Genomic DNA, 25,899 nt, shown 5'->3' with positions numbered 1-25,899 from the left:
GCTCTTCAGCTCAAGGCTAGCACTCTACCACTTGAGCCACAGCGCCACTTCCAGCTTTTTTTTTTTTCTTATGTGGTGCTGAGGAATCGAACCCAGGGCCTCCAGCATGCAAGGGAAGTGCTCTACCACTGAGCCACCTTCCCAGCCCCAAGATAATCCAATTTTGAGGAACCACATTTAGTTCAGATTGTAAAGCATTTACCTTTCTGGGATGTAGCTGAGTGGTAAAGCACTTGCCTAGCAATGTTTTCTGGGTTTGAACCTCAGTTTCAAAAATAGAAAAAATACAAAGCAGTTCAAAAGGGTAATATTAAATATTACTCAGGAACTGTTATCCAGGATTGCAGTTAGAATGTTATATAAATTAAATTAGTTCTTTTTGGTGGACTCATTATGCATTCTCATTTTATATTTCCAATTTTTTTAACCAAATTATTCTTTTTATTAGATAACTGCCACAATAGAAAATTGGTGCTTGGTGTAAAAATTGAATACATTTAAAGCTTTATTTCCAGACTTATAGATGCCTCTTTTAATAGGAGTAATGGATGTTTTAGCCTATTATGTGGTAGTCTCTTGATAAGTGTCTTGTTTATAAATCCTAGTTTCAGATACTTGACAAAGGTCTGTGATTTAATTGTGAGTCAGGTAAGATGCTATAGTTAGTCTGAGCTGAATAGTTATTCATTCAGTGTTGTGTTTTCATTTAGCTTAAAGTTATTTGAATTGACATTTAAGCTAAGAGCATGGTTAGAGCTTATTTGAGGTTCTGCAAATACTGCTACAAAGGTGAGCAAATAAGTTGTCTTGTTAATGCCATTTGAATTTCTTCTCCAATTATAATTTTGTAGTCATCCTTTAAAAAAAACAGTGGGTTAGGCTGAAGGTACAGTTCAGTGGTAGAGCTCCTTCCCAGCATGCGCAAGGCCCTGGGTCTGATGTCCAGCTCTGTAAATTAAAAAAGGAAAAAGAAGAATGAATTATTTGTCAGTAGGTTTTTTGTTGTTGTTATTTTATCGGTCATGGGGTTTGAACTTTTGGCCTAGGCGCTGTCCCTGAGCTCTTCAGTTCAAAGTGAGTGCTCTACCACTTGAGTTACAGTGCCACTTCCAGTTTTCTGGTGGTTAATTGGAGATAAGAGTCTCATGGACTTTCCTGCCTGGGCTAGATTTGAACGGTGATCTTCAGATCTCAGCCTCCTGAGTGGCTAGGATTACAGGTGTGAGCCACTGGCACCTGGCTTTGGCAATGTTTTTAAATTGACTTAACAAAAAGTACATATCTTAGGATTAGGATGGATGGATGGATGAAAACAGAGCAATATTTCTGTGTTCTGTTATCAACCAACTTCTGTGTTTCTATCCGACTATAAGAGGGGATCTTGAGGTTTCAGTACTTGGTGAGTTCTTAGGCCAAGTTAAACTAACTTCCTAGTTGCAGTGGTATAAGTGTGTTGGAAATGGTTCTCCTAGATTCACCGTGGCACTACATCTCAGTCTTCTTTTCTTTATTACTGTTTTTTAATTATTTTGAGTTAGGGTCTTTTTTTCCTCTGTGAAACCCCTTCAGTGGCAGTAGCCCCCAGGTAAAGGCCAGGCAATGGTTCAGAGCCACAGTTTGGTCTGGCATGGGACACTATGAGAGGCCCAGGGGGACAGGCCTGCCATAAATCCAACCCATGCATATCTCAGTCTTTCTGTTGAGGTATTCTAGGAAACGATCATGTGAGGAGCTTCTGATTTGTGATCTCTCAGTACTGAGAACCTCATCATGCAACGTGCAACACTGAGCCTAGTGCTGGGCCTGACACTCTGCTTGCCCTTCTTTCTACAGATGGACACCGATATCGTCGTTCTCACAACAGGTGTCTTGGTGTTGATCACCATGCTACCAATGATCCCACAGTCGGGGAAGCAGCACCTGCTCGATTTCTTTGATATCTTTGGCCGTCTTTCGTCATGGTGCCTAAAGAAACCAGGTATAGATCTGCATGTCCCTATCAGGTTCCACCTGGTACATCCTACTTACTGGTCAACAGGCAGTTGCTGTGAGGGAGATGCGAAGTTGAAGGCTGAAATGAGTGGTGTTGACTAGATATGAGGAAATGCTTAGGTATGTTCACTATGCAGGCACATGTGGGAGACACAGCTGGTAAGTTACCTGCCTTCTTTTGATTGCCTGATGGGATTACATGTGGCAAGACTGAAAACTTCTCCTGGACTTTCAGGAGTTAAACTGAAACATAACTTCCATCCATGTACTTGTAGATAGGACTAAGCATGTCATGTGGACTGTTTTTGACTTATGATCCTGATCTTTTGTGTCAGAACACAAACTTTGATTCTGAGAACTGGTTGGTTATATATGTAGAAAGAGGGGGGGAAATTGCTGGTGTCCTAATTAGTAATTGAGTTCCAAATGCACCAGAATGCTTTTTCTCTGTCAGCAGGTAGCACATATTTTATCAAAGTGATTCAGAAACTATAAGCCTGTGAAATTCAGAATCTTTTGGTAATCTCAGTATGAAATTTTCTTATTGAAAGGGTATGATCTGTAAGATCCGCCAGAGTGAGTGCTTTGCTGGACAGGATTAAACAAAAGGCACAGGCCTGCAGTGATGCTGGCTTACTTAGTAGGACCTTCTTTGTTAGAAGAGTAGTTTCCATATGGAGTTGCTGCGTTTTCCATAGGGTCTGGGTAAGACTGAATTAATGGAATTGTCCATTTTCCCCTGCTTCTGGCAATTTATACTAATTCTGCATAATATAAATAGCTGTTTTTCAGTCTTCAGTTATAGCTCTGCATAGCCAAGATAGCATCCTGATTTTAAAAGGTTCTCACATGCTTGATCCACAAACACTTGAATGTTCATTGCACATTACGAACTGTGCAGTGCTCAGGAGCTATGGGCTGGGAAGGTGGCTCAGTGGTAGAGTGCTTGCCTTGCATGTATGAGGCCCTGGGTTCGATTCCTCAGCACCACATAGCAGAAAAAAAAAGCCAGAAGGGGTGCTGTGGCTCAAGTGGTAGAGTGCTAGCCTTGAGCTGAAGAGCTGAGGGATAGCGCCCAGGCCCACCAGAGTTCAGGCCCCACGATCGGACCTCCCCCCCCCAGAAAAAAAGCTCAGGAGCTAGAGAGGCAAGTAATCTGGTCCTTTCCCCCCAGAAGTACGTGCTGCATTAGCTGTGGAAATTACAAATTATGGGGAACATGACTACTTGGTATATACATAGGCTACTTGGTATTGTGAGAATACTGCGAGCCTTTCTTGGAGGATGACTCTGGAGGAAGGCAGTCCTATTGGATAACACTAAGCAGTTTGAAGTTTATCCAAAGGCCATAGAAGCCACTGGTAGGTTTTAAATACTAGTGCCTGGTGTTAAGAGAAAGACACTGTGACTTAACCTCTTTGGAGTGCTACAAGGGTATACATACATAAAAACTTACGTGTGTTCATGTAGGCTTTGTACTTGTCAGCTGTGTAAGTAGAACCAAGTCTCCTCTTCCTGGATTCCTTTTTTAGGCCATGTGACAGAAATCTACCTTGTCCATCTCCATGCCAGTGTTTATGCCCTCTTTCATCGCCTTTATGGAATGTACCCTTGCAACTTCGTCTCCTTTCTGCGTTCTCACTATAGTATGAAGGAAAACTTAGAAACCTTTGAAGAAGTGGTCAAGGTAAGTTAAAATTGTTCATTTATTTGCTACTTAGTATCTTATTCAGACAAGTTACAATTATAGCTTTTATATAATTGTATGGCACCAGGGGAAATTTCGTAAAGAAATCCAGCCTTCCTCCAAAACCCTCACCTCATTCATAGGCACCACAGTTGCTATTATGTACATTTCTTATAAAAGGTGTATAATATGCTCTTTTATGACTGGCTTCTCACTTAACATGCTTCAAAGTTCATATTGTTACATGTATCAGTTTTTCATTCCTTTTTATTGTCAAGTAATATTCCATTTTGTGGATATGCCACAAAATTCATACCTATAATTTGTCAACCCAAACTCTTCTAGCCAATGATGGAGCATGTGCGAATTCACCCGGAATTAGTGACTGGATCCAAGGACCATGAACTGGACCCTCGAAGGTATAGAAATTAAATTAGTGATAGAATTTTTAAGAGTCTCTTAAGAGATTGAAACTGTGATCTAAGAGATCCCTGTTGAGGTATGAGTTGGGAATTTAGATGTTCTACTTAGAAAATCAGGTGGAACTTGTTTGAGTCTAAAGTATGTTCCTCATAGTCTGAGAGCTCATAGCTCCTTTCACCGTGGAGCAGTGGCAGTGCAAGATCCTGCCCCCAGAGCCCAGGAAGACTTACCCTTTGGTGGGGGTAGCATTGCTCAAGGAAGGAGGTGAAGTGGGTGTCTAAAAACAAGTGGATTGTAGAAAGGCTGTATTTCAACTGGTGGGCCTCCCTGGATTTCTCCACTCACATATGGTGCCTGTCAACCCACCCTGGGCACTCTTGGAGTTCCGAGGTTTGTTTTCTGGAGTCAACTGAACCTGCCTGCAAGGCTCCTGAGTTGAATGGAGCCGAGGTTGAGGAGGGAAGTGAAGGAAATTCAATGAGCCACATCTTGAGAAGCATAGCTCCTACCCTTAGATTTTCTGGCTGCAGACAGGATTATTCTCCCCAGTGAGAGGATGGAGCTTTTGGAGGAAACAGCTACAGCTGTTGACCTTTGGGGTCTCTTGCTGAAAAGGCTGGCTTGTTGCTGGATTCCCTTACAAAGAGTCTTATCTCTTCATGAACTCTTGTCCCCATGACACAGCTCGGTCAGTTTAAAGCGACTTCTTATGAGATGCATCGTATGGATAGAAGTGTAGACAAGTGTACATGTAAGGTTTAATAATAACACAAATGCACACAGCCTAAGTCAGCACCCAGCCTAAAATGTGGAGCATTGCCAGTACCTTAGGAGACCCCCATGAGACCCTCTTCCCTGTTCCACCTAGAGACAACTATTACTCTTGTTTCATTTTGTTGTTATTTTATTTTCTTGCAGTGCTGGGGCATTGGGCATGCTAGGCAAACACTTATTACCAAACTACATCCCAACCCTGCTTTTATGTTAGTTTTTCCCTCAATTGTCTTTCTAGTTTTGTTGCATAGGCTGCTCTGTTTTGAGTCGCTGTTGGGAACCAGATCAGCTGAAGGGCAGTCTCATGAGGGATGAAGGCCAGAGCAGTGCCTGAGCCTTGTTCTGCTTTGGCTACACCTTCCTTGCCCCTTTGGGGAAGTGATTGCACAAGGTCACAAGTGAAGCTTGTCGGGCATAGCCTCCAAGTGTGGGCTGATATAAGATGTGCTGTGCTGGCTGTTTCCAGTTCTTAGGAGTAGGGCCCAGCAGAATCTTTCTTGGGGGGAAAATCAACATCCTCTGCTGATCTGACAGAGAAGGGAGAGTAAGAACTTCAACAGTTATCTGGGCCAGGTCATCTGGCTGTGTTCCAGGGCTAAAAGGGAAATGCAAGGCAGCAGAACATTGGAGGTAGCCTGCAGTGTGCTTGTTCTTTGGCAGGTCTGTTCTGAACCAAACTGGTTGTGGTCTGTACCTGGTACTTGGCTGTCAGCCTGATCTCATTTCCTGTCTAGTGTGTTCTTTCTAGGTTTATTCAGTTGTTCTTGGAGTATATGCTATCATAGCATTCTGAGGACAGATGCAGTTGTTTGGCTGGTTGTAAACTTCTCTATTAGGAGTCAATCTTAGTGATTGTAGGCGGTATTCCATTGCTGTCTTGCTGCCAGTGTTGCCGTTGAAATCCAAAGACATTCTGATGTTAGATCATCTGTATTTTCCTATGTGGGAGCTGGCACAGTGTTTCTCTTACTGGCATGATACTCTGAAATTTCCTTCTGGTGTACCTTAGTGTGAATCTAGTCTCATTGTTCAGCTTACAGTTCTGTTCTTTTAAGTTCTAGGAAATTTTCATTCATATTTTGTGCTTGTTTTTCATTGTTCTGGTTGTCCCTGTCTTTCCATCCAGAACTAGTATTGTGATTGAGATCTCTTGTTTTTTTCTTTCTACCAATATGTTTTACTTTAGATTTCCCTATCTTTGGCTTTTAGTCCTGTGCTAGTGCTAGTTGCTATTTCTACCACCATGATTGTGTGTATGTGGGGGTGGGTGCTATCCTGGTACTGGGGCTTGAATTCAGGGCTTGGATGCTGTCCCTGAGTACAACTTGAGCCTTAGGCTTTTTGGAGATAAGAGTCTCACAGATTTTCCTGCCCCTGGCTGAGAATTGGGTATTGAACCTTGATCCTCCTGAGTAGCTAGGATTACAGGTGTGAACACTGGTGCCAGCTACCAGTTTCCAGAAGGCTTCTTTTAAAATTTATTTTTAGGGGCTGGGAATGTAGCTTAGTGGAAGAGTGCATGAAGCCCATGGTTCAATCCTCAGTACCACATAATCAAAAAAATGAATAAAATAAATAAAAATAAAAAATATTTTTAGAATGCTTTTTTTTTTTTGGTTTGGTCATGGGGCTTGAACTCTGAGCTTGGGTGCTGTCCTTGCGCTCTTTCAACTCAAGGCGAGTGCTCTGCCACTTGAGCCACAGTGCCACTTCCGGTTTTCTAGTGGTTTATTGGAGATAAGAGTCTCATGGACTTTCCTCCCTGGGATGGCTTTGAACCACGATCCTCAGATCTCAACTTCCTGAGTAGCTAGGATTACAAGGGTGAGCCACCAGTGCCCCGCTAGAATACTTCTTTTCTTTCTTTTCTTTTCTTTTCTTTTCTTTTCTTTTCTTTTCTTTTCTTTTCTTTTCTTTTCTTTTCTTTTCTTTTCTTTTCTTTTCTTTTCTTTTCGGGTCCAGTCATGGGGCCTGAATTCTGGGCCTGGGCGCTGTCCCTCAGCTCTTCAGCTCAAGGCTAGTGCTCTACCACTTGAGCCACAGCACCACTTCCAGCTTTTTTCTTTTTGCTTATGTGGTGCTGGGGAACCTAACCCAGGACCTCATGCATGCAAGGCAAGCATTCTACCACTGAGCCACCTTCCCAGCCCTAGAGTGCTTCTTTTAATGGTAGCCTATTTTTGTTTTCTGGATACAGTCTTCTGTGATTTGGAGAATGTTGACAGTGTTTGTTTTGTTTTCCTTGTGCCTGTTTCTTCTAAAATGCTTTTTTTTTTTTGTTGTTCCATCTTGGGGCTTGAACTTGGGGCCTGGACACTGTCCCTGAGCTCTTTTCCTCAGGGCTAGCACTCTACCACTTTGAGCCACAGCACCACTTCCAGTTTTGTGGTGTTAAGGCTTGCTTTGAACTGTGATCCTCAGATCTTAGCCTCCTGAGTAGCTAAAATTACAGACATTAGCTACCAGTGTCCAGCACTAAGATGCTTTATTTTTGTTTTGAATTGTTCTTTGTAAGTCTGAGGCTTTCTACAAGGATTTAGTTTGCTTGTGTTTAGATGGAGAGACTTAAAAAGTGTTGACCTTGGATTTTGTTGTGTGTTGATCTGAACATTTGCAGGAGATACTGATATCAGTGTTGTCTTTTTGAGGTAGTCAGGTGCTTAGAAAAGACTCTTCTGGTTTCCAGGCTGGTGAGGATTTGGTTACAGCTGGAGGAAGAGACTAGAAGTGAGGAGGGTTTGGTGGTATTGGTATTCAGAATGTAGTTCTCACTTAATTCTCCTGTTTGCAACTTGTGCTCTCAACAACTGTGGAATACATCATCCTTATTTATTCTCCAGAGAATAATCCAGATTTCTGGTGAGAAAAGAGTCATTGCCTAGGAACCTAGAGTTGGGAAGGGACCTCTAGATGCTCAGTGCTCCCACATCAAATCTCACCCTGGTTACCTTAGGTCCTCATCTTCTGCAGTTGTTCCAGAGGCTCTTATGCTGTGAGTTCTTCACTATCTAAGGATTCTGTAGTACAAATCAGTTAACTTATAGCTTTGAAGCATTAACATGTTAGGACTCTGTTTCATCCAATTTCTGTGTGTGTGTGTGCACGCGCGCGTGTGTGTGCGTGCACATGCGTGCATGCCTATGTGCATGCATGCATGTGTGTGTGCCAGTATAGGGGTTTGAACTCAAAGCCTGTGCTTTTTTTTTTTTTTTTGTCAGTCGTGGGGCTTGAACTCTGGGCCTGGGCGCTGTCCCTCAGCTCTTCAGCACTCAACAACTTGAGCCAGAATGCCACTTTTGCCTTGTACTTTCATTTGGCAGTTTGCTCATGATCGGTGCTCTACCACTTGAGCCATGCATTCAGTACAGTATTTTGTTGGTTAATTGGAGGTAAAATCTTATTAAGACTTATTAAGGCCGGGTACCCCATGGCTCATGCCTGTAATCCTAGCTACTTAGGAGGCTGAGATCTGAGGATCTCAATTCAAAGCCAGCCCAGGTAGGAAAGTCCATGAGATTCTTATCTCCAATAAAGCACTAGAAAAATGAAAGTGGTGCTGTAGCTCAAGCAGTAGAGTGCTAGCCTTGAGCTGAAGAGTGCAGGGACAGCGCCCTAGCCCAGAGTTCAAGCCTCATGACCGGACCAAAGAAAAAGCATAAACAAAGATAGAGGAGAAAAAGGAACTAGAAAGAAACACTGATTACAGAAAGCAGAGAAATTGTAGAGAACTTCTGCAGAGGATAGCATTTGTGTTCTGGCTGTCTGAAGATTAGGATGTCACAGGAGGACCATTCTGAAACTAAAGAATAAAACACTTGAAAATGAAAAATGATACCCCAAATTGACTTTTTTAGATGATCTTGGGAAATCAGGGCCTTGCACTTGCCAGTCAGGTACTCTATCACTTGAGTTTTCCACCATTTTTGCTTTTCCTGTTTTTTTTTTTTAAATACATATTATTTATTTATTTATTTTTGGTTGGTCTTAGGGCTTGAACTCTGGGCCTGGGCGCTGTCCTTCAGCTCTTCAGCTCAAGGCTAGTGCTCTATCACTTGAGCTACAGCGCCACTTGTGGCTTTTTCTGCTTATGTAGTACTGAGGAATCGAACCCAGGACCTCATGCATGCAAAGCAAGCACTCTACCACTGAGCCACCTTCCCAGCCCTCCTGTTTTCTTTGCCAGTCATGGACCTTGAACTCTGGGCCTGGGTGCTGTCCCTCAGCTCTTCAGCTCAAGGCTAGCACTCTACCACTTGAGCTACAGCACTACTTCTGGCTTTTTTCTGCTTATGTGGTGCAGAGGAATCGAACCCAGGGCCTCATGCATGCAAGGCAAGCACTCTACCACTGAGCCACCTTCCCAGCCCCCCTCCTGTTTATTAAATAAGGTTTCACATTCATATTTGGGCTAACATAGATGATCATCTTATTTATGTTTCCTATGTAGTAGCTGGGGTGACTGGTGCACACTGTGGCTCCTAGTTTTTTTTATTGGTTGAGATGTAGGTCCCATAAACTTTTTTTTTTTTTAAATCAGGGCTAGTCTCAACATGCCATCTACCTGATCTCCCATCTCTCAAGTAGGATAACAGACATGAGCCACCTCATTCAGCCAAATAAACATTTCAAACTTGAGACTATCTTAGAAAGTGTAACCAGGAAGTGGCGCTGTAGCTCAAGTGGTAGAGCACTAGCCTTGAGCTGAAGAGCTGGGGGACAGCACCCAGACCCAGAGTTCAAGTCCCACAACTGACAAAAGAAAAAAAGAAAGAATAACCAAAGGATAAATAAAGATAGGTAATAGGGAAGTAATGTAAAATAATCAGTACAGAAAGTTTCAGTATCCAATGAAAAATGTTTTAATCTAGGTATTATCCTAGCTACTCAAGAGGCTGAGATCTGAGGATTATGGTTCAAAGCCAGGCTGAGCAAGAAACTCTATGAGACTCTTATCTCCAGTTAACCACCCAAAAGCCAGAAGTAGAGCTGTGACTCAAGTGGTATAGTTCTCGACTTGAGTGCAAAAGCTCAGGGACAGTGCCCAGGCCCTACCTAGTTCAAGCCCTAGAACCATCACCCCCCCCAAAAAAAAACAAACCTGAAGTTTTAAAAAAGAAGTAAAATTGATGGAAGTTGCTGGAAGAAGGAATTGTAAAAGAAATGATAATATAGAAACAATTCCTAGGGGCTGGGGGTTGTAGCTCATGCCTAGCATGTACAAAGTGCTGGGTTTAATCCTCAGCACCACAAAATATTTCCAATAATAATAAACTCTTAGAATTGAAGGACTTGGCTTGCTTCTAGATTGGAGGGGCTTATGTAGGGCATGGGGCATAGTCAATGTAGAAGAATGCACCAACTTCACATGTTGTGGGAAACAAGTTTTTTAGAGAAAGAAAAAGAAAACCCAAACCATAAGGAATCAGAAATCCTTTGAAAAGGTTTTCAATTTAGGATTCTATATCAACTAAATTAATTATCCGGTAGGAGACACAGGGACTCAAATTTGCCTTCCATGATCCTTGGCTAGCTATAAGAGCATGTATTTTATCAACATCAGGTACAACAAGGAGGAGGAAGACACAGTTCAGGAAGCTGGGGTTGTAGCCTAGGGAAGTGTCAAGAAACAGCAGTCTGAAGATTCATAAGGTCCATGCTATGGAGTAGATTGACATAGTCGCATTTCACTAAATAAAAATTAGGTATTGTGTCCTAAGTTGAGAAAAAAAATGGAAAAGATGAAAGAGAAAACAGAAAAAAAGAAACAAGTTAGCCAACAGCATTGGAAGTAAAGGTTAGAGGGAGACCCAGAGGTTCCCTTTACTACTACAGTTACCCCCCCCCTTTTTTTTTTGGTCAGTTGTGGGGCTTAAACTCCTCAGGGCCTAAGTGTTGTGCCTGGGCCTCTTTGTGCTCAAGGGTAGCCTCTACCACTTGAACCCCAGTGCCACTTCTTTTTTCTGGTGGTTAATTGGAGATATGAGTCTCACAAAGGGGCTAGGAATGTGGCTTAGTGGTAGAGTGCTTGCCTAGCATGTATGAAGCCTGGGTTCGATTCCTCAGTACCAATAAACAGAAAAAGCCAGAAGTGTTGCTGTGGTTGAAGATGGTAGAGTGCTAGCCTTGAGCAAAAGAAGCTCAGGGACAGTACCCAGGCCCTGAGTTCAAGCCCCAGGACTGGCAGGAAGGAAGGAAGGAAGGAAGGAAGGAAGGAAGGAAGGAAGGAAGGAAGGAAGGAGTGAGTTGTACGGACTTTACTGCCCTGGGCTAGTTGTGAGCTGTGATTCTCAGATCTGAGCCTCCTGAGTAGCTAGGATTACAGGTATGAGCCATGGGCATTCTTCTTCTCCTCTTCCTTCCTCCTTGCTCATGTTCTAGCCCTGCTAAGAATGTGGGAAGATGATTCTGCCCCCATATACAAGTCCAGTGAGAACCCTAGGGGCCCATGTCCTTGCCACCTCTGCTCAGTTGCTGTTCAGTGAAGCTGCCTCACCCCCAGTCCCTGGACACACTTCAGTATATAGGGAATTTTTAACTTGTAAGAAGTGAGCATTCTACATCTGTTGTCAAGGTCACACATCTCACTAGAGCCAGCCTTGGAGTGCCCCTCTCTGAGGTGGAACGGAAAGTGAGGATCCCAGCTAGAATCACCAGGGGCTTAGAAACACCTGCAATAATGCTGTGTTGAGCAGGTAGGTATTCATATGTCAAATATCCTGCCAATTATCAGGACTGCTGTGGAACAAATGACAAATACAGAGGAGCTGAAAGAAAATGGACATGTGCAGGGATCCAACTCAGGCCTGGCCTCTTGAACACTACTAGGCAAGTCCTTCACCACTGAGCCACATTCACTTAAATACTTAACATTGTCAGATCTACTTGTGGACCTATGCCTGAAAAGTTTTGTATCCTTTTTAAATTTAAGATTACATTCTGGGGGCTGGGAAGGTGGCTCAGTGGTAGAGTGCTTGCCTTGCATGCTTGAGACCCTGGGTTCGATTCTTCAGTACCACTAAGCAGAAAAAACTGGAAGTGGTGCTGTGGCTCAAGTGGTAGAGCACTAGCCTTGAGCTGAAGAGCTGAGGGACAGTGTTCAGGCCCCATGACCGACCAAAAAAAAAAAAAAAAGATTACATTCTGGATCATTTAATTCTTTTTTTTTGGGGGGGGGGGGTCCGGTCGTGGGGCCTGAACTCTGGGCCTGGGTGCTGTCCCTCAGCTCTTCAGCTCAATGCTAGCGCTCTACCACTTGAGCCACAGCGCCACTTCTGGCTTTTTTCTTTTTGCTTATGTGGTGCTGAGGAATCAAACCCGGGGCTTCATGCATGCAAAGCAAGTGCTCTACCACTAAGCCACCTTCCCAGCCCCTGGATCATTTAATTCTTGAAAGCATGATTTTAAAACTTGTATAGTGTGGACTAAAATTTACACAATAAAATTTATTAAGTTTTGACAAAAGTCATAATCCCAATAAAGAATATTTCCATGGCCTCAAGAAGTTCCTTGCATTCTTCCCCTGCCTCTGGCAACCCTTGATGTGTGTGGAAAGCCTGCTTTTCCTGATGGTGTATTAACATTGCTGTTGTAGAATATCTTTCCTTGGGGCTGGAAAGGTGGCTCAGTGGTAGAGCGCTTGCCTTGCATGCATGAGGCCCTGGGTTCGATTCTTCAGCACCACATAAGCAAAAAAAAGAAAAAAGCCGGAAGTGGCGCTGTGGCTCAAGTGGCAGAGCGCTAGCCTTGAGCTGAAGAGCTGAGAACAGCGCCCAGGCCCAGAGTTGAGGCCCCATGACCGGACCCCCCCCCAAAAAAAAAGAACGTTGTTCCTGTCTTCTATCACATGTTGTGCTGTGCTGATCATTAGTGTATGTCTTGCTGTACATCCATATTTACAGGATAAGTGGTAAAGGTGGAAGTGGGGCTTACAACAGGAAGCTTCAGACAGCTCTTTAAATGTCCTCTCTAGCTGTAACCTTTTACATAGAAGAATAGAAGAATCCTGTGACTTTCTAGGAAACTTTAAGTCAGCCTAGCTTATAGGCTTACCCTACTCCTTGGTGACATTTGTTCGAAGACTTGCTCCACAGCGTTTATGTTACATTGAGGCTATGCTTGTTTTGTGGATGGAATTTTCTTTCACGTTAGTTTCTGTTAGTTTGATGTAACTTTTTTTTGTTGTTGGCCAGTCTTGAAACTTGAACTCTGGGCCTAGGTGCTGCCCTGAATTTCTTTTGCCCAAGGCAAACGCTCTACCACTGGAGTCACTGGCTTTTTTGAGTAGTTTATTGAAGATAAGAGTCTCACAGACTTTACTGCCCAAGCTGGCTTCAAACCACAATCCTCAGATATCACCTTCCTGAGTAGCTAGGATTACAGGTATAAGCCACCAGTGTCCTGTTTGATGTACCTCTTAAATAGGGAAGAATAGGCTTGGAAGATGAATGGCTAGTTCTTCAACTAGTACTGTTTTCTACTTGGGCCTACCATTGTTCTACCTCGTTTGTTGCCAGTCACAGTCCCATGGCTGGCACTGAGTTGGCCTTTTTAACTAATTTAATTGATGTGATTAAATGAGTTAATATTTGCTTTTCTTGACTTCCATTAACCTTTTCCAGGTGGAAGAAATTAGAAACTCATGATGTGGTAATAGAGTGTGCCAAAATCTCCCTGGACCCTACGGAAGCCTCCTATGAAGATGGTTATTCTGTGTCTCACCAGCTCTTCACCCGCTTTCCTCCTCGTTCAGCTGATGTTACCACCAGCCCCTATGTTGATACACAGAATAGCTATGGTAAAAAAGTGTTATTTCTCTTTGTTGATTTTTGATGGCCTTTCCCTAGAACAATATTTATGTCCCAGGAATTTTCACCCAAGTATTTAAATTTGAGTTTGCCTTTCTTTTCTTCTGATTAATTTCTCCTTCAAGTTCAGTTGTTCTTGATCTCCTACCTCATAGTGCATTCATAGATTTAGTGATATGCCCTCAGCACTTAACAAAGAAAGGGCTTAAGTACTTGACATCTAGGCCCTACATCCCAAGGTAGTTTCCTGATTTTTTTCTAGGTACTTCAGATGAGGCTTGCTGGGCTGTAGCACTGAGAAAAATTGGACAATTTATACTAGATTCACAGAAAAATCTTAGTTTTCAACATAGGCTGCACCACTGAAGCTGTCACACACAGTGTGCAGTCTCCTATTATCCTGAAGCTTAATGACATCAGACCTCCCAGAACTTTCATTTTCAAAGAGCATTAACAGATCTTTTAAGATCTATTACTTAAAAAAGGTCTGTTAAGATCTGTTACTTAAAAACTACTCAAAAAAGCCAGAAGTGGTACTATGGCTCAAGTGGTACAGTGCTTACCTTGAGCAAAAGAAGCTCAGGGACAGCACCCAGGTCCAGAGTTCAAGTCCCAGGACTGGTAAAAAAAAAAAAAAAAGTTACATCAAATTAACAGAAACTAACTTGAAAGAAAATTCCATCCACAAAAACAAACATAGTCTCAATGTAATGTAGATATGATGGTTCATGCCTGTAATCCCAGTTATGAGAGAGGCATAGGTTAGGAAAATCTCAGTCTCAGGCTAAAAGAAAGTAAGACCACACCTAAAAGCTCTGGGCACTTGACTTAAATGTTAGAGTTCCTGCATAGCAAGCATGAGCCCCTAAGTTCAAACCTTACTACAGCCAGTCATGGGGCTTGAACTCTGCCTCGGGGCCTGGACACTGCCCCTGAACTCTTCAGTTCAAGGCAAGCACTCTACCACTTGAGCTACAGTGCCACTGGTTTTCTGGAGATAAAGATCTCACAGACTTTCCTGCCCCCGTTGTCTTTGAACTGCAGTCCTCAGATCTTAGCCTCCTGAGTAGTTAGGATTACAGGTGTTAGCCACCAGTGCCCAGCTGTAATTTTTTTTTTTTAATGAAGAGAACTGAACATTGCCAGATGGTCTAGAACTATCTGAAGCCCACTCTCACCCTTTGTGTTCTTCCCTTTTGTTTCAGGGAGTGCTACTTCCACCCCTTACTCCACCACTCAACTGATGTTGTTCAGTACGCCCAGGCATCTACCTCAGACTCTGAGTTCCCCATCGGCACGGCTGTTACCTGAGCCGCTACAAGTATGGTGTTTCACAGTGTGCCTGTCTGTCTCTGCCTCCTGGTGAAGCTGACTGTTTGGGTTAAGATTTAGTATATGGTTGGGAAATTTTCACATTGCGTGAGGCCCTTTTGAGGACCCTTGATAAGAACAAAGAAAGCTGCTTTTGCTACTTGTACATCTTGGAGTTCAGACATTTAAATTGCAGTTTGTCTATTGATAAAGTTTTACTGGGATGCCTCTTTACAATTATACAGGCTAAATTTTTTTTTTTTTTTTTTTTTGGGTACAGTCGTGGGGCCTGAACTCTGGGCCTGAGTGCTGTCCCTCAGCTCTTCAGCTCAAGGCTAACTCTCTACCACTTGAGCCACAGCGCCACTTTCGGTTTTTTCCTTTTTGCTTATGTGGTGCTGAGGAATCGAACCCAGGGCCTCTGGCATGCAAGGCAAGCGCTCTACCACTGAGCCAACTTCCCAGCCCTATACAGGCTAAAGTTAAAGTGAACTTCAGATTTAAATCTGAGGCAGGATGCAGTATTCATTTGCTGCTACTGATGTACTTTATTAACTTCCCAGGCTACTCTTTGGAGCCCATCTTCGGTTTGTGGTATGACCACTCCTCCAACATCTCCTGGAAATGTCCCATCTGATTTGTCCCATCCTTACAGTAAAGTTTTTGGCACAACTGGTACGTATGTTATAATCGGATCTCATTGGTTGGTTTTGGCCTGCCTTTGTGATAGCACCATTCAGATCTCATAGTGAGTTTGGGGGATACTTGACAATGCTCTTGACACCTAATGCACATTTCTGGGACTTTCAGAATGAGTAAGTAAACCATAAAAAGAAAGGGGGAGAGAGTCAGAGACAGAGACAGACACTCATGTAGATCCCCATGAAGTTAATTCTCCAGGCTAATTTGTGGTAATAATTATGCTGATAAGAATTGTCCCTTTTTCTAATACTTAGATTCAGTACTTATTTATTTATTTCACCCTTGTCTCTGGGCAGGTGGAAAAGGAACTCCTCTGGGAACCCCAGCAACCTCTCCTCCTCCAGCCCCAACCTGCCATCCAGATGACTATGTGCACATTTCCCACACCCCCCAGGCCACAGCCACACCCCCCAGGAAGGTGCGTGCCAGCTTCACTTTATGAAGCCTAGTAATGCCAGATGGAATTCTGACTCAAAATATGATGGTGTCTAGTCAGAATAATAGAGGATAGGCTCTTGAGTATTTCTCAGAGTCTGATCTGCTGACCCTAAGGATTCCACAATCCTTCCCAGGAATCAGTAGGTCAGATCTTCTTTCCTGGTAATGCTAGCTATTGTTTGTCCTTCCTGCAGCATTGGCATTTGTGCTTTATGGTACAAAATCAGTGTGTGGGTAGAATGGTGGTCCTGTGTTGTGAATCAAGCCAAGCTGGCTCAGTTGGCATTTTATTCTTCCTTGGCATGTTCTTTAAATTTAAAAACAGAAAAAAAAAGCCACACTTTTTGAGTATTCTAAATTAAAGTGATGAATTTTATTAAACTTAGGCCCTTGAGATTATATATTAATATTCTTTGTGGCAAAATAGAAAATATGTAAAAAGCATGTATATTGCACAGCAAAGAATTAGATCGTCATAGGCCCTGTGGGATTGTGTTAGCTGAATTAGCTGCTCTTTTTCATAGAACACTAGTTTTCTTTGAAAGATCAGGTGCTGACAAAATGGTTATTCAGATTTGGATATCTGGCAGGCATTTGCTAAACAGTGGACCAAGGGGAACAACTGATAGTATTTATAGCCAATGATAAAATTAAGTGAAATAAGAATATTAAAAAACTGGTGGGCTGGGAATGTGGCTTAGTGGTAGAGTACTAGTCTTGAGCACAGAGAGACTCAGGGACAGTGCCCAGGCCCTGAGTTCAAGTCCCCAGATTGGCAAAAACAAAAACACACACACAAAAAACTTGTATTAGATGGGCACTGGTGGCTCACACCTGTAATCTTAGTTACTCAGGAGGCTGAGATCTGAGGATCACTGGTCAAAGCCAGCCTGGGCAGGAAGGTCTGTGAGACTCTTAATCTCCAGTTAATCACAGAAAAAGATGTAAGTGACACTGTGGCTCAAAGTGGTAGAGCACTAGTCTTAAGCAAAAGGAGCTCAGAGACAGCACCCAGGCCAAAAACTCAAACCTCAGACTGGCAAAAAAACAACAATAACAAACAAACAAAAAAACCTCCCAAACTTGTGTTAGTATTCTAGGCATTCACACACACAGTCAGACTGAAGGAAAATAATCTTAGGAGAGGAAACCAAAAGTATAACATACTGTTTATCAAAACAAATGGCAGGAAATGGAAACATTGGGTTTTTTTGTTGCTGTTATTGCTGCTGGTGGTTTATATGTTGCTTTTATTTTTTATTTTTTGGTCTTTTGGGGGGCAAAGTATAGTACAGAAAGTGGAGAGGGAGGAAGGGTGAACAAATGCAGGCATGGTACTCAGTAGACATTGTGGAAAACGCACTCTGCAATTTGTGGATAAGGGATGGCAGGGGGAAGCTGGGAGAAAGCAAAGGAGCGGGTGACATTGTCCAAAAAGAAAATGTATTCATAATTTGACTTAAGTAATGGTAACACGTCTGTACACACTTTACTAATCACAATAAATATTTTTAAAAACTTGTATTAAAATCTAGTGGATTTTACCATAGTATGGAGAGTGATTTCAGATTCCACATGCAACTAACTTTTAAAACTACCACTTACCAAGTTTCTTTATGAGATTAGAGATGATTGCTCACAACTTTATGAAAGGTTAACCTTGGTGTACTTTTTGTAGCTACATATTTGGATGGCTACAGACTTTTTTCGTGTACTTCAGTAACATAGTGTAGGACATAGAGTATAGAAATAGATGGGGCGGGGTGGGGGGGAGGGGGATCTGGGAAGGTGGCTCAGTGGTAGAGTGCTTGCCTTGCATGCATGAGGCCCTGAGTTTAATACCTCAGCACCACATAAGCAGAAAAAGCCAAAAATGGCCACTGTGGCTCAAGTGGTAGGGTACTAGCCCTGAGCTGAAGAGCTGAGGGACAGTATCTAGGCCCAAAGTTCAGGCCCCATGACTGACCCAAAAAAAAAAAGACAGGGAAATGCAGCATTGAGCCAGATAGTAAGGAAATTACCAAATATACATGTTTTATTGTTTTAGAAAAATAGTTTTTTTTAAAAATTAAAACTATATATGTTAACATGGCATAGATTTGTTTAGTTTTAGTTTTATTTATTATTTTAGGGAGTGAGGCTGGTCCTGGGGCTTGAACCTAGGGCTTGGGCACTGTCCCTGAACTCCTTTTTTGTTGTTGTTGTTGTTGTCAGTCATGGGGCTTGAACTCAGGGCCTGGGTGCTGTCCCTCAGTTCTTCAACTCAAGGCTAACACTACCTCTTGAGCCACAGTGCCACTTCCGGTTTTCTGAGTGGTTTATTGAGATAACAGTCTCACAGACTTTCCTGCCTGGGCTGGCTTTGAATCTGTCTTTGAACCACGATCCTCAGATCTCAGCCTCCTGAGTAGCTAGGATTACAGGTGTGAGCCACCAGCCCCTGGCTCTTTAACTTCTTTTTGCTCAAGGCTAGGGCTCTACCACTTGAGTCATAGCCACTTATGGCTTTTTCTGAGTAGTTTATTGGAGGTGAGAGTCTTACAGACTACAGACTTTCCTGCCCAGGTGGCTTCAAACTACAGTCCTCAGATCTCAGCCTCCTGAGTAGCTAGGATTACAGCCGTGAGCTACCAGCATCTGGAAGATTTGTTATTTTTAAATTAAACTGTTGTTGTTGGTGGTGGTGGTGGTCGTCATGGGCCTGAACTCTGGTCCTGGACGCTGTCCCTCAGCTCTTCAGCTCAAGACTAGTGCTCTTGAGCCACAGTGCCACTTCCGGCTTTTTCTGATTATGTGATGCTGAGGAATTGAACCCGGGCCTCATGCATGCAAGGCAAGCACTCTTCCACTGAACCACCTTCCCAGCCCTAAAATAAACTTTTTATTTAATTCCTGTTTTAATTTCTAATACAGTAACAATTAGTGCTTAAGGTTCTTTATATTTAGGAATATAAAGGGATCCTGAAATTAAACAGTTTAAAAATCACTGACTTGACATTTAAACTATATATTCTAAAGAACATGTGCAACATTTTTTACTGTGTGGTATAAATTGTGCTTATCTTTGCAGGAAGAGAGAACCGATTCTGCAAGGCCATGTCTACACAGACAGCACCATCTTCCGAATGATAGAGGATTAGGTAAACTTTCTGGGTAATGAGAGACCACACTGTCTCTTCCAATTAGACTACATGTATTTAAAAGCAAAGATAGGTAGAAATATCACAAAACATGGAATGTGTCACAGAACTCTGACCTTTAGTTATTATTATTTTTTTTGTTGTGGGTCTGAACTCTGGGCCTGGTCACTGTCCCTCAGCTCTTCAGCTCAATACTAGTGCTCTACCACTTGAGCCACAGCGCCACTCCTGGCTTTTTCTGCTTATGTGGTGCTGAGGAATCGAACCCAGGGCCTCATGCATGCAAGGCAAGCACTCTACCACTGAGCCACCTTCCCAGCCCAGAACTCTGACCTTTAGAAATAGGAAACAAGTAGTGAATTCTAAAAGCTTAATCTAATAATAAGAAAAAAAATGTTCAAGCTACTGTCCTAAATTACTGCTCTGTGTTTAAGCTGGTCAAGCTATGTGATTTTATTTGTTCTCAGAGATGTTAAAGCCTGAGCATTATATGTTCAGTGGGATTATCAATACCATAGCCTTTTGAGGTAGCCTCAGAAGAGGGTCATTTCCAGCCTCTAATGGGCAGGAAGAATGATCACATGCACGTTTGATTATAACACAAGCAGCTTTGTACTTACTCATATTTATTTGACTGGAATTGTCTCTGTTTCTCTTCAGAAGACCTACATAGAAGCAAAGGTTCTGTTACTCTAAGTGATCTTCCGGTGTTTTTGGGTGATCTGGCCTCTGAGGAAGACAGTATTGAAAAAGATAAGGAAGAAGGTACAGTATCCCACAGAACTGGATCTAGCATCAGCATGCACAGCTTGGTTGTGTTTTCTTGTCTGGTGGTTAATGGTGGGTGTTTTTTCCTGGGACCTCTGTCAGATGTGTTTACACTGAATGTTTACTAGGCCTTGTCTTGTTTTCCGTCCTCGTTTCAGCTGCAATATCTAAAGAGCTTTCTGAGATCACCACTGCAGAGGCAGATCCTGTGGTTCCTCGGGGAGGTTTTGACTCTCCATTCTACCGAGACAGTCTCCCGGGTTCTCAACGGAAGACATGTTCAGCCCCATCTGGGACTCGGGGCTCCATTGTGAACCCTGAGCCCTTCCACTCCTCCCTGGACAAGCGTGGGCCTGACACACCAAAGCAAGCCTTTACTCCCATTGACCTGCCCTGTGGAGGTGCTGACTCCAGCCCTGCTGAGGACAGGGACCGCCAGACTTCTCTGGAGACCAGTATCCTCACTCCCAGCCCTTGCAAAATCCCGCCTCATAAGGGTACGGGCTTTGGAAGTACACAGCCTCCCCCATATGATCATCTCTTCGAGGTGGCCTTGCCAAAGACTGCCCGTTACTTTGTCAGCAAGAAAACTGAGGAGCTGTTAAAGAAGGTGAAAGGAAGCCCTGAGGAAGACTACGTGCCCTCTACCTCCCCAATGGAAGTACTGGACAGGCTGATACAGCAGGGAGCAGATGCACATAGCAAGGAACTGAACAAGTCAGTAAGCCCCGGGGGATCTAGGCTTTTCTATCAGGAAGTACAGAAAGCGCAAAAGTGCAGGCAGAAGTTGCTCTTGCCATCCATACCCAGAGGTTATTGGGTTCTCTTGTGTGCTCTTCGAATTCAACCTGTGGCTTGTCATTCATTGTCTAGGAGTGAGGGCACATGTACTTGGATGAGCCCTTACATAGCTTTCTATTTTAAAATGAGGTTTCTTTCTTGTGCCATTGTTCTGTTAGAGTGGTCAAATGTTTTTATATTTGCTTTCTGAAAACTGGAGTTTAAAAATTTGGTTATAAGCTGGGCACCAGTGGCTCATGTCTGTAATCTTAGCTACTCAGGAGATGAGATCTAGGATCGTGGTTTGGAGTCAGCCCAGGCAGACAAATCTGTGAGACTCCAAAAATCTGATTCCAATTCACGAGCAAGAAGCCAGAAGTGGTGCTGTGGCTCAAGTTGGTAGAGCACCTGCCTATCCCTCCCCTTACACACACACACTCACACACACACACATATACACATGTATGTTATGCTGGGTGTAGTGTCATATAAATCTTGCTTACTGGGGAGGCAGAGATAGGAGGAGCATAGTCTGCAGGCCACTGGAGCAAAAAATTAACAAGACCCTATCTCAAAAACCAAGCCAAGTTTGCCGGTACATATCATCTGTACTCCCAGGCTAGCTCTGGCAAAATGATGAGACCCTTCTGAAAAATAAACTAAAGAAATAAACGTAAACCAAATAGAGTTGAGGGCTTAAGTGGTGTAACTCCTGAGTTCAAGTGGTATAATTTGAACCAAAATAAAAAACCAAAAAGGGCTTTTTTTTATACCAAAGTGGTATCTCAAAGAATATAGGAATATTTGTTAATGTTTTGTGACATAGTTCATTAGCTAGAAGAGCAAGTCATCAATATTTTATGAAAATTCAAATGGCCTAATGCTACCCCTTCCCACAAAGGCAACCAGGTTCAGTTTCAGCTTTTGTTTATTGCCCTTTTCAGGGCTTTCCAGGGAAGAGACTAACCTGTCCAAAGTTGGACTCCTCTGCCATTTCTGCACAAGCTCTTGGGGAATGTTAGTTCTTATCTTTCTTGCCTATAATAGCCTCTGTGGAATGTGACAGTAATTTTACTCAAACTTCCTCTTTGTAAGTGAGACTTGGTATAACAGGCTCAGAAAAATGACCTGCTTTTGTCTTAGACCTGTGTCAGGAGCTTCTCCAGAGAGAGCTACTCCTTGAGTGTCTCCACAGAGAAGGCTGGAAGCAGCTGTGTTTTTCCACTCAGCACCTTGGCAAATTGACCCCAAGACCCAGGCCACAATTGAGCCCATAGGATTGGTGTTGTGGCTCCTCCTCTTTGGAGATGGGTTGTGTGCATTAGGATGCCTACTTGTTCTTTCCTTTAAGGCCCCAACTTCAAGTGAACTTAGAAGAGTTTGACATTTTCTTAGGTAATTGAAGATTCTGACCATAAGGAAGTGATGCAGTCTTGTTGCAATTGAAAGTTTTTCTAGTCTGATATGAAACTTCATTATTTTAAAACTTCTTCCTAGGTTGTCCTTACCCAGCAAGTCTGTCGACTGGACCCACTTTGGAGGTAAAATTGTTACTTTAGTGCTATATCCACTGGTCCCTACTTTCTTGTTCCTTTTCTGACCTTGAAGGAAGCGTGACCTGAGGCTCCCACTTGGCCAGCTTATAAGCTTGGTGCAAGGATCCCTGGAATTGCAGACTAAGCATTTCCTATTTTGAAAAGTAACAAGTGCTGTGCACTTGGGAGTAGAAATTCAATGGTTGCAGACTTCACACCTCACTTCCCATGTAATATAGACATGCTGGGATCTTCTCTGGGTACAGGTGAGCCCAGTAGCCAAGGAGCAGCTACACAGAGACCAAGGCAGTCTGGAATATGTGCAAAATTGGGTGTGCGTTATCTTAAAAGGAAGACGGGACCTAGGCACTGGACGGCGGACTGGGCATTGGCTTAATAGGCTCACACCTATAATCCTAGCTACTCAGGAGGCTGAGATCTAAGAATCATGGTTTGAAGTCAGTCCAGGCAGGAAAGTCAATAAGACTTGTATCTCTACTTAACCACCAAAAAGCCAGAAGTAGAGCTGTTGCTCAAGTGATAGATGGCTAGCTCTGAGCAAAAAAGCTCAGGGAAAGCACCCAGGCCCTGAGTTCAAGCCCAAGGATTGGCACCACCACCATCACGCCACCAAAAAAAATAAAAATAAAAAGGAGACAAGTGAAAAGTTTCATCCCTCCTCCTGCCAGCAGCTGTTGCTGGGAACCAACTGGTTGGTCATTTGCATAGTGATTTGGTTTTAGCAGAATTGTTTCTTACACTAAGGGAAGGGGTTTCATGGAACCATATATAAAAGCATTTCCGCCACCCTCCCTCTGCTTTAAAATCAGGCTCTCCTCCCTCAGATGAGATCCGCACCCTTCGAGACCAGTTGCTTTTACTGCACAACCAATTACTCTATGAGCGTTTTAAGAGGCAGCAGCACGCGCTCCGGAACAGGAGGCTCCTGCGCAAGGTGATCAGAGCAGCGGCCCTGGAGGAACACAATGCTGCCATGGTGAGATGGCGGGGGTGGGGGTACCTCAGTCAGTGTTGCCATGGTGAGGTGGGGGGGGTGGAGGTACCTCAGTCAGTGCTGCCGTGGTGAGGTGGGGGGTGACCTCAGTCAGTGCTGCCGTGGTGAGGTGGGGGGGTGACCTCAGTCAATGCTGTCATGGTGAGGTGGGGGGGTGACCTCAGTCAGTGCTGCCGTGGTAAGGTGGGGACCCTTGTTCTGTTCTGGGCTGTGTCCTGTGGGAGCCTAGAAAGAGTGGTGAAGTCACAATCAGAGTCTGTCATGCTCACTGCAGTGGATGGCTCTGAAGGTTAAATGTGAATAATAGATCTCACAATTCCCTCCTAATTCTCAGAAACCATGGGACAAGTGACTTTGTGTTTGCCTATAATTGACTATGATGATAGAAAAGGTCCAAAGCTGTGTTTTATTTCTTCTGATATGAAACTAGCCCCCGTAGAGCTAATTCATGACATAGAACTGAAGCATGAATGATGTCATAGGCATAGCAATTTCAATGCTGGCTCTACCGGTTGTTATCTTAGAAAAGTAATCAGGCCTTCTGAAGCTTCATTACTGATTTGTTTTGTTTTTTTGGTCATGGGGTTTGAACTCAGGGCCTGTATGCTATCTCTGACTTTTTCACTCAAGGCTGGCCACTCTACCACTTTGATCCATAGTGTTACTTCTGGTTTTCTGGTGGTTAACTGGAGATAAGAGTCTTGGGGACTTTCCTCTCCTCTCCAGGTTGACTTTGAACCATGATTCTCAGATCTCAGCCTCTTCAGTTGCTAGGATCATGCTGGCTCACTACTGTGCCTGGCGCACTGTAAGCATTTGGTAAATTTTAGCATTTTAGTGAACTTTACCAGTGATGCATATTAGAGGCCTCATTCCAATATTGATAGCTAGGACTTTTGAGAGCATCAGAGATGTTTATACCTGAGAAAACTCTCTTAAGCAACTTAAGATCCATTTGCCAAGTGTGAAATTTGGAAAAGCTTGATCTAAAGCTAGGACAAGAGAGAGCTCTGAGACTCTTGAGTAGTTCTAAGGTGAGTTGAGTGATCACTGGAGAAATGTTTATGGTATGCGTTACCCTTGAGCATCACCACCCATGCTGGATGGCAGCTAACGTAATGGCATCTCTGATCTCTGCTAGAAAGATCAGTTGAAGTTGCAAGAGAAAGACATCCAGATATGGAAGGTGAGTCTGCAGAAAGAACAAGCCAGATACAGTCAACTTCAAGAGCAGCGTGACACAGTGGTGACCCAGCTTCACAGTCAGATCCGCCAGCTACAGCACGACCGCGAAGAATTCTACAACCAGAGCCAGGAGTTACAGGTAAAAACTACAGCGGTTTGGAAGGAGACACAACTTGATAAGTGTTGTCCTCTTTTTTTGGGGGGGGAGTCCGGTTGTGGGGCCTGAACTCTGGGCCTAGGCACTGTCCCTCAGCTCTTCAGCTCAAGGCTAGCACTCTACCATTTGAGCCACAACGCCACTTCCGGCTTTTTTCTTTTTGCTTAGGTGGTGCTGAGGAATCGAACCCAGGGCCTCATGCATGCAAGGGAAGCACTCTACCACTGAGCCACCTTCCTAGCCCCAGTGTTGTCGTCTTATTCAGCTTAACTGAACTGAATATTTTCTTCTCTGAAATGACAGATAAATTTCCCAACTTTCTTGGTTCATGGCTCCCTTACTACCCTGGCACTCTTGAGTCAAAAGAAATACTTGGCAGTACCACTAAGTAAGTAGGTCTGAAGAACTCAATGAGTGTAGATGGCCTAATGATTTAACAGATGCCTGAAGGTACTGCATATATATTTAAACTATTTTAAATCTGATTTTTAAGTAACCTGTGCACATGTACACTTGTTGGTATCATACAACTTTTTTTTTTTTTGGTCCTGCTTGAACTAAGGGCCTGTGTTCTTGTCTCTGAGCCTCTCTGTACTAAAGGCTAGCACTTTACCACTTGAGCCATAGTGCCACTTCTGGCCTTTTCTGAGTAGTTTATTGGAGACAAATAAATCTCATGGGCTTTCCTGTCTGCACTGGCTTTGAACCATGATCCTCAGATCTCAGCCTCCTGAGTACCTAGGATTACAGGCGTGAGCCACTGGCGCCTGGCTTCATTTTCTTTTCTATATCTGCTATTCATGATGCTTTTTTCCCCTCTTCGGTTGTGGGGCTTGAACTCTGGGCCTGAGCGCTGTCTCTCAGCTCTTCAGCTCAAGGCTAGTGCTCTACCACTTGAGCTACAGCGCCACTTCGGTTTTCTGGTCTACGGCCATACCACCCTGAACGCGCCTCATCTCGTGTGATCTCGGAAGCTAAGCAGGGTCGGGCCTGTTTAGTACTTGGATGGGAGACCGCCTGGGAATACCGGGTGCTGTAGGCTTGGGCTAGGAAGGTGGCTCAGTGGTAGAGCGCTTGCCTTGCATGCTTGAGGCCCTGGATTCGATTCCTCAGCAACACATAAGCAAAAAGAAAAAAGCTGGAAGTGGCACTGTGGCTCAAGTGGTAGAGCGCTAGCCTTGAGCTGAA

The 25,899-nt window shown here is 43.5% G+C and overlaps 1 protein-coding gene across 3 annotated transcripts in view; it reads left to right on the top strand.

The window, feature by feature from the left end:
* Positions 1–25,899, top strand: part of Tsc1 (tuberous sclerosis 1) — a 63,945-nt gene that overhangs the window by 27,377 nt on the left and 10,669 nt on the right. For 2 of the 3 annotated variants that reach the window (XM_013021440.1, XM_013021441.1), the window contains exons 6-18: positions 1,834–1,978; positions 3,525–3,679; positions 4,025–4,098; positions 13,495–13,670; positions 14,886–15,001; positions 15,555–15,666; positions 15,990–16,111; positions 19,202–19,271; positions 19,932–20,036; positions 20,198–20,756; positions 22,317–22,360; positions 23,185–23,351; positions 24,511–24,693. In XM_013021440.1, coding sequence (XP_012876894.1) covers positions 1,834–1,978; positions 3,525–3,679; positions 4,025–4,098; positions 13,495–13,670; positions 14,886–15,001; positions 15,555–15,666; positions 15,990–16,111; positions 19,202–19,271; positions 19,932–20,036; positions 20,198–20,756; positions 22,317–22,360; positions 23,185–23,351; positions 24,511–24,693 — 2,028 coding nt within the window. The remainder of the gene's footprint in view (positions 1–1,833; positions 1,979–3,524; positions 3,680–4,024; positions 4,099–13,494; positions 13,671–14,885; positions 15,002–15,554; positions 15,667–15,989; positions 16,112–19,201; positions 19,272–19,931; positions 20,037–20,197; positions 20,757–22,316; positions 22,361–23,184; positions 23,352–24,510; positions 24,694–25,899) is intronic. The other variant, XM_013021442.1, reaches the window with a different exon arrangement.

This window comes from Dipodomys ordii, unplaced genomic scaffold, assembly GCF_000151885.1.
Source record: "Dipodomys ordii isolate 6190 unplaced genomic scaffold, Dord_2.0 Scaffold55, whole genome shotgun sequence".
NCBI classification, from domain to species: domain Eukaryota; kingdom Metazoa; phylum Chordata; class Mammalia; order Rodentia; family Heteromyidae; genus Dipodomys; species Dipodomys ordii.
Note: the sequence above shows the minus strand (reverse complement) of the source record. Positions and strands in the feature narration are given on the sequence as shown.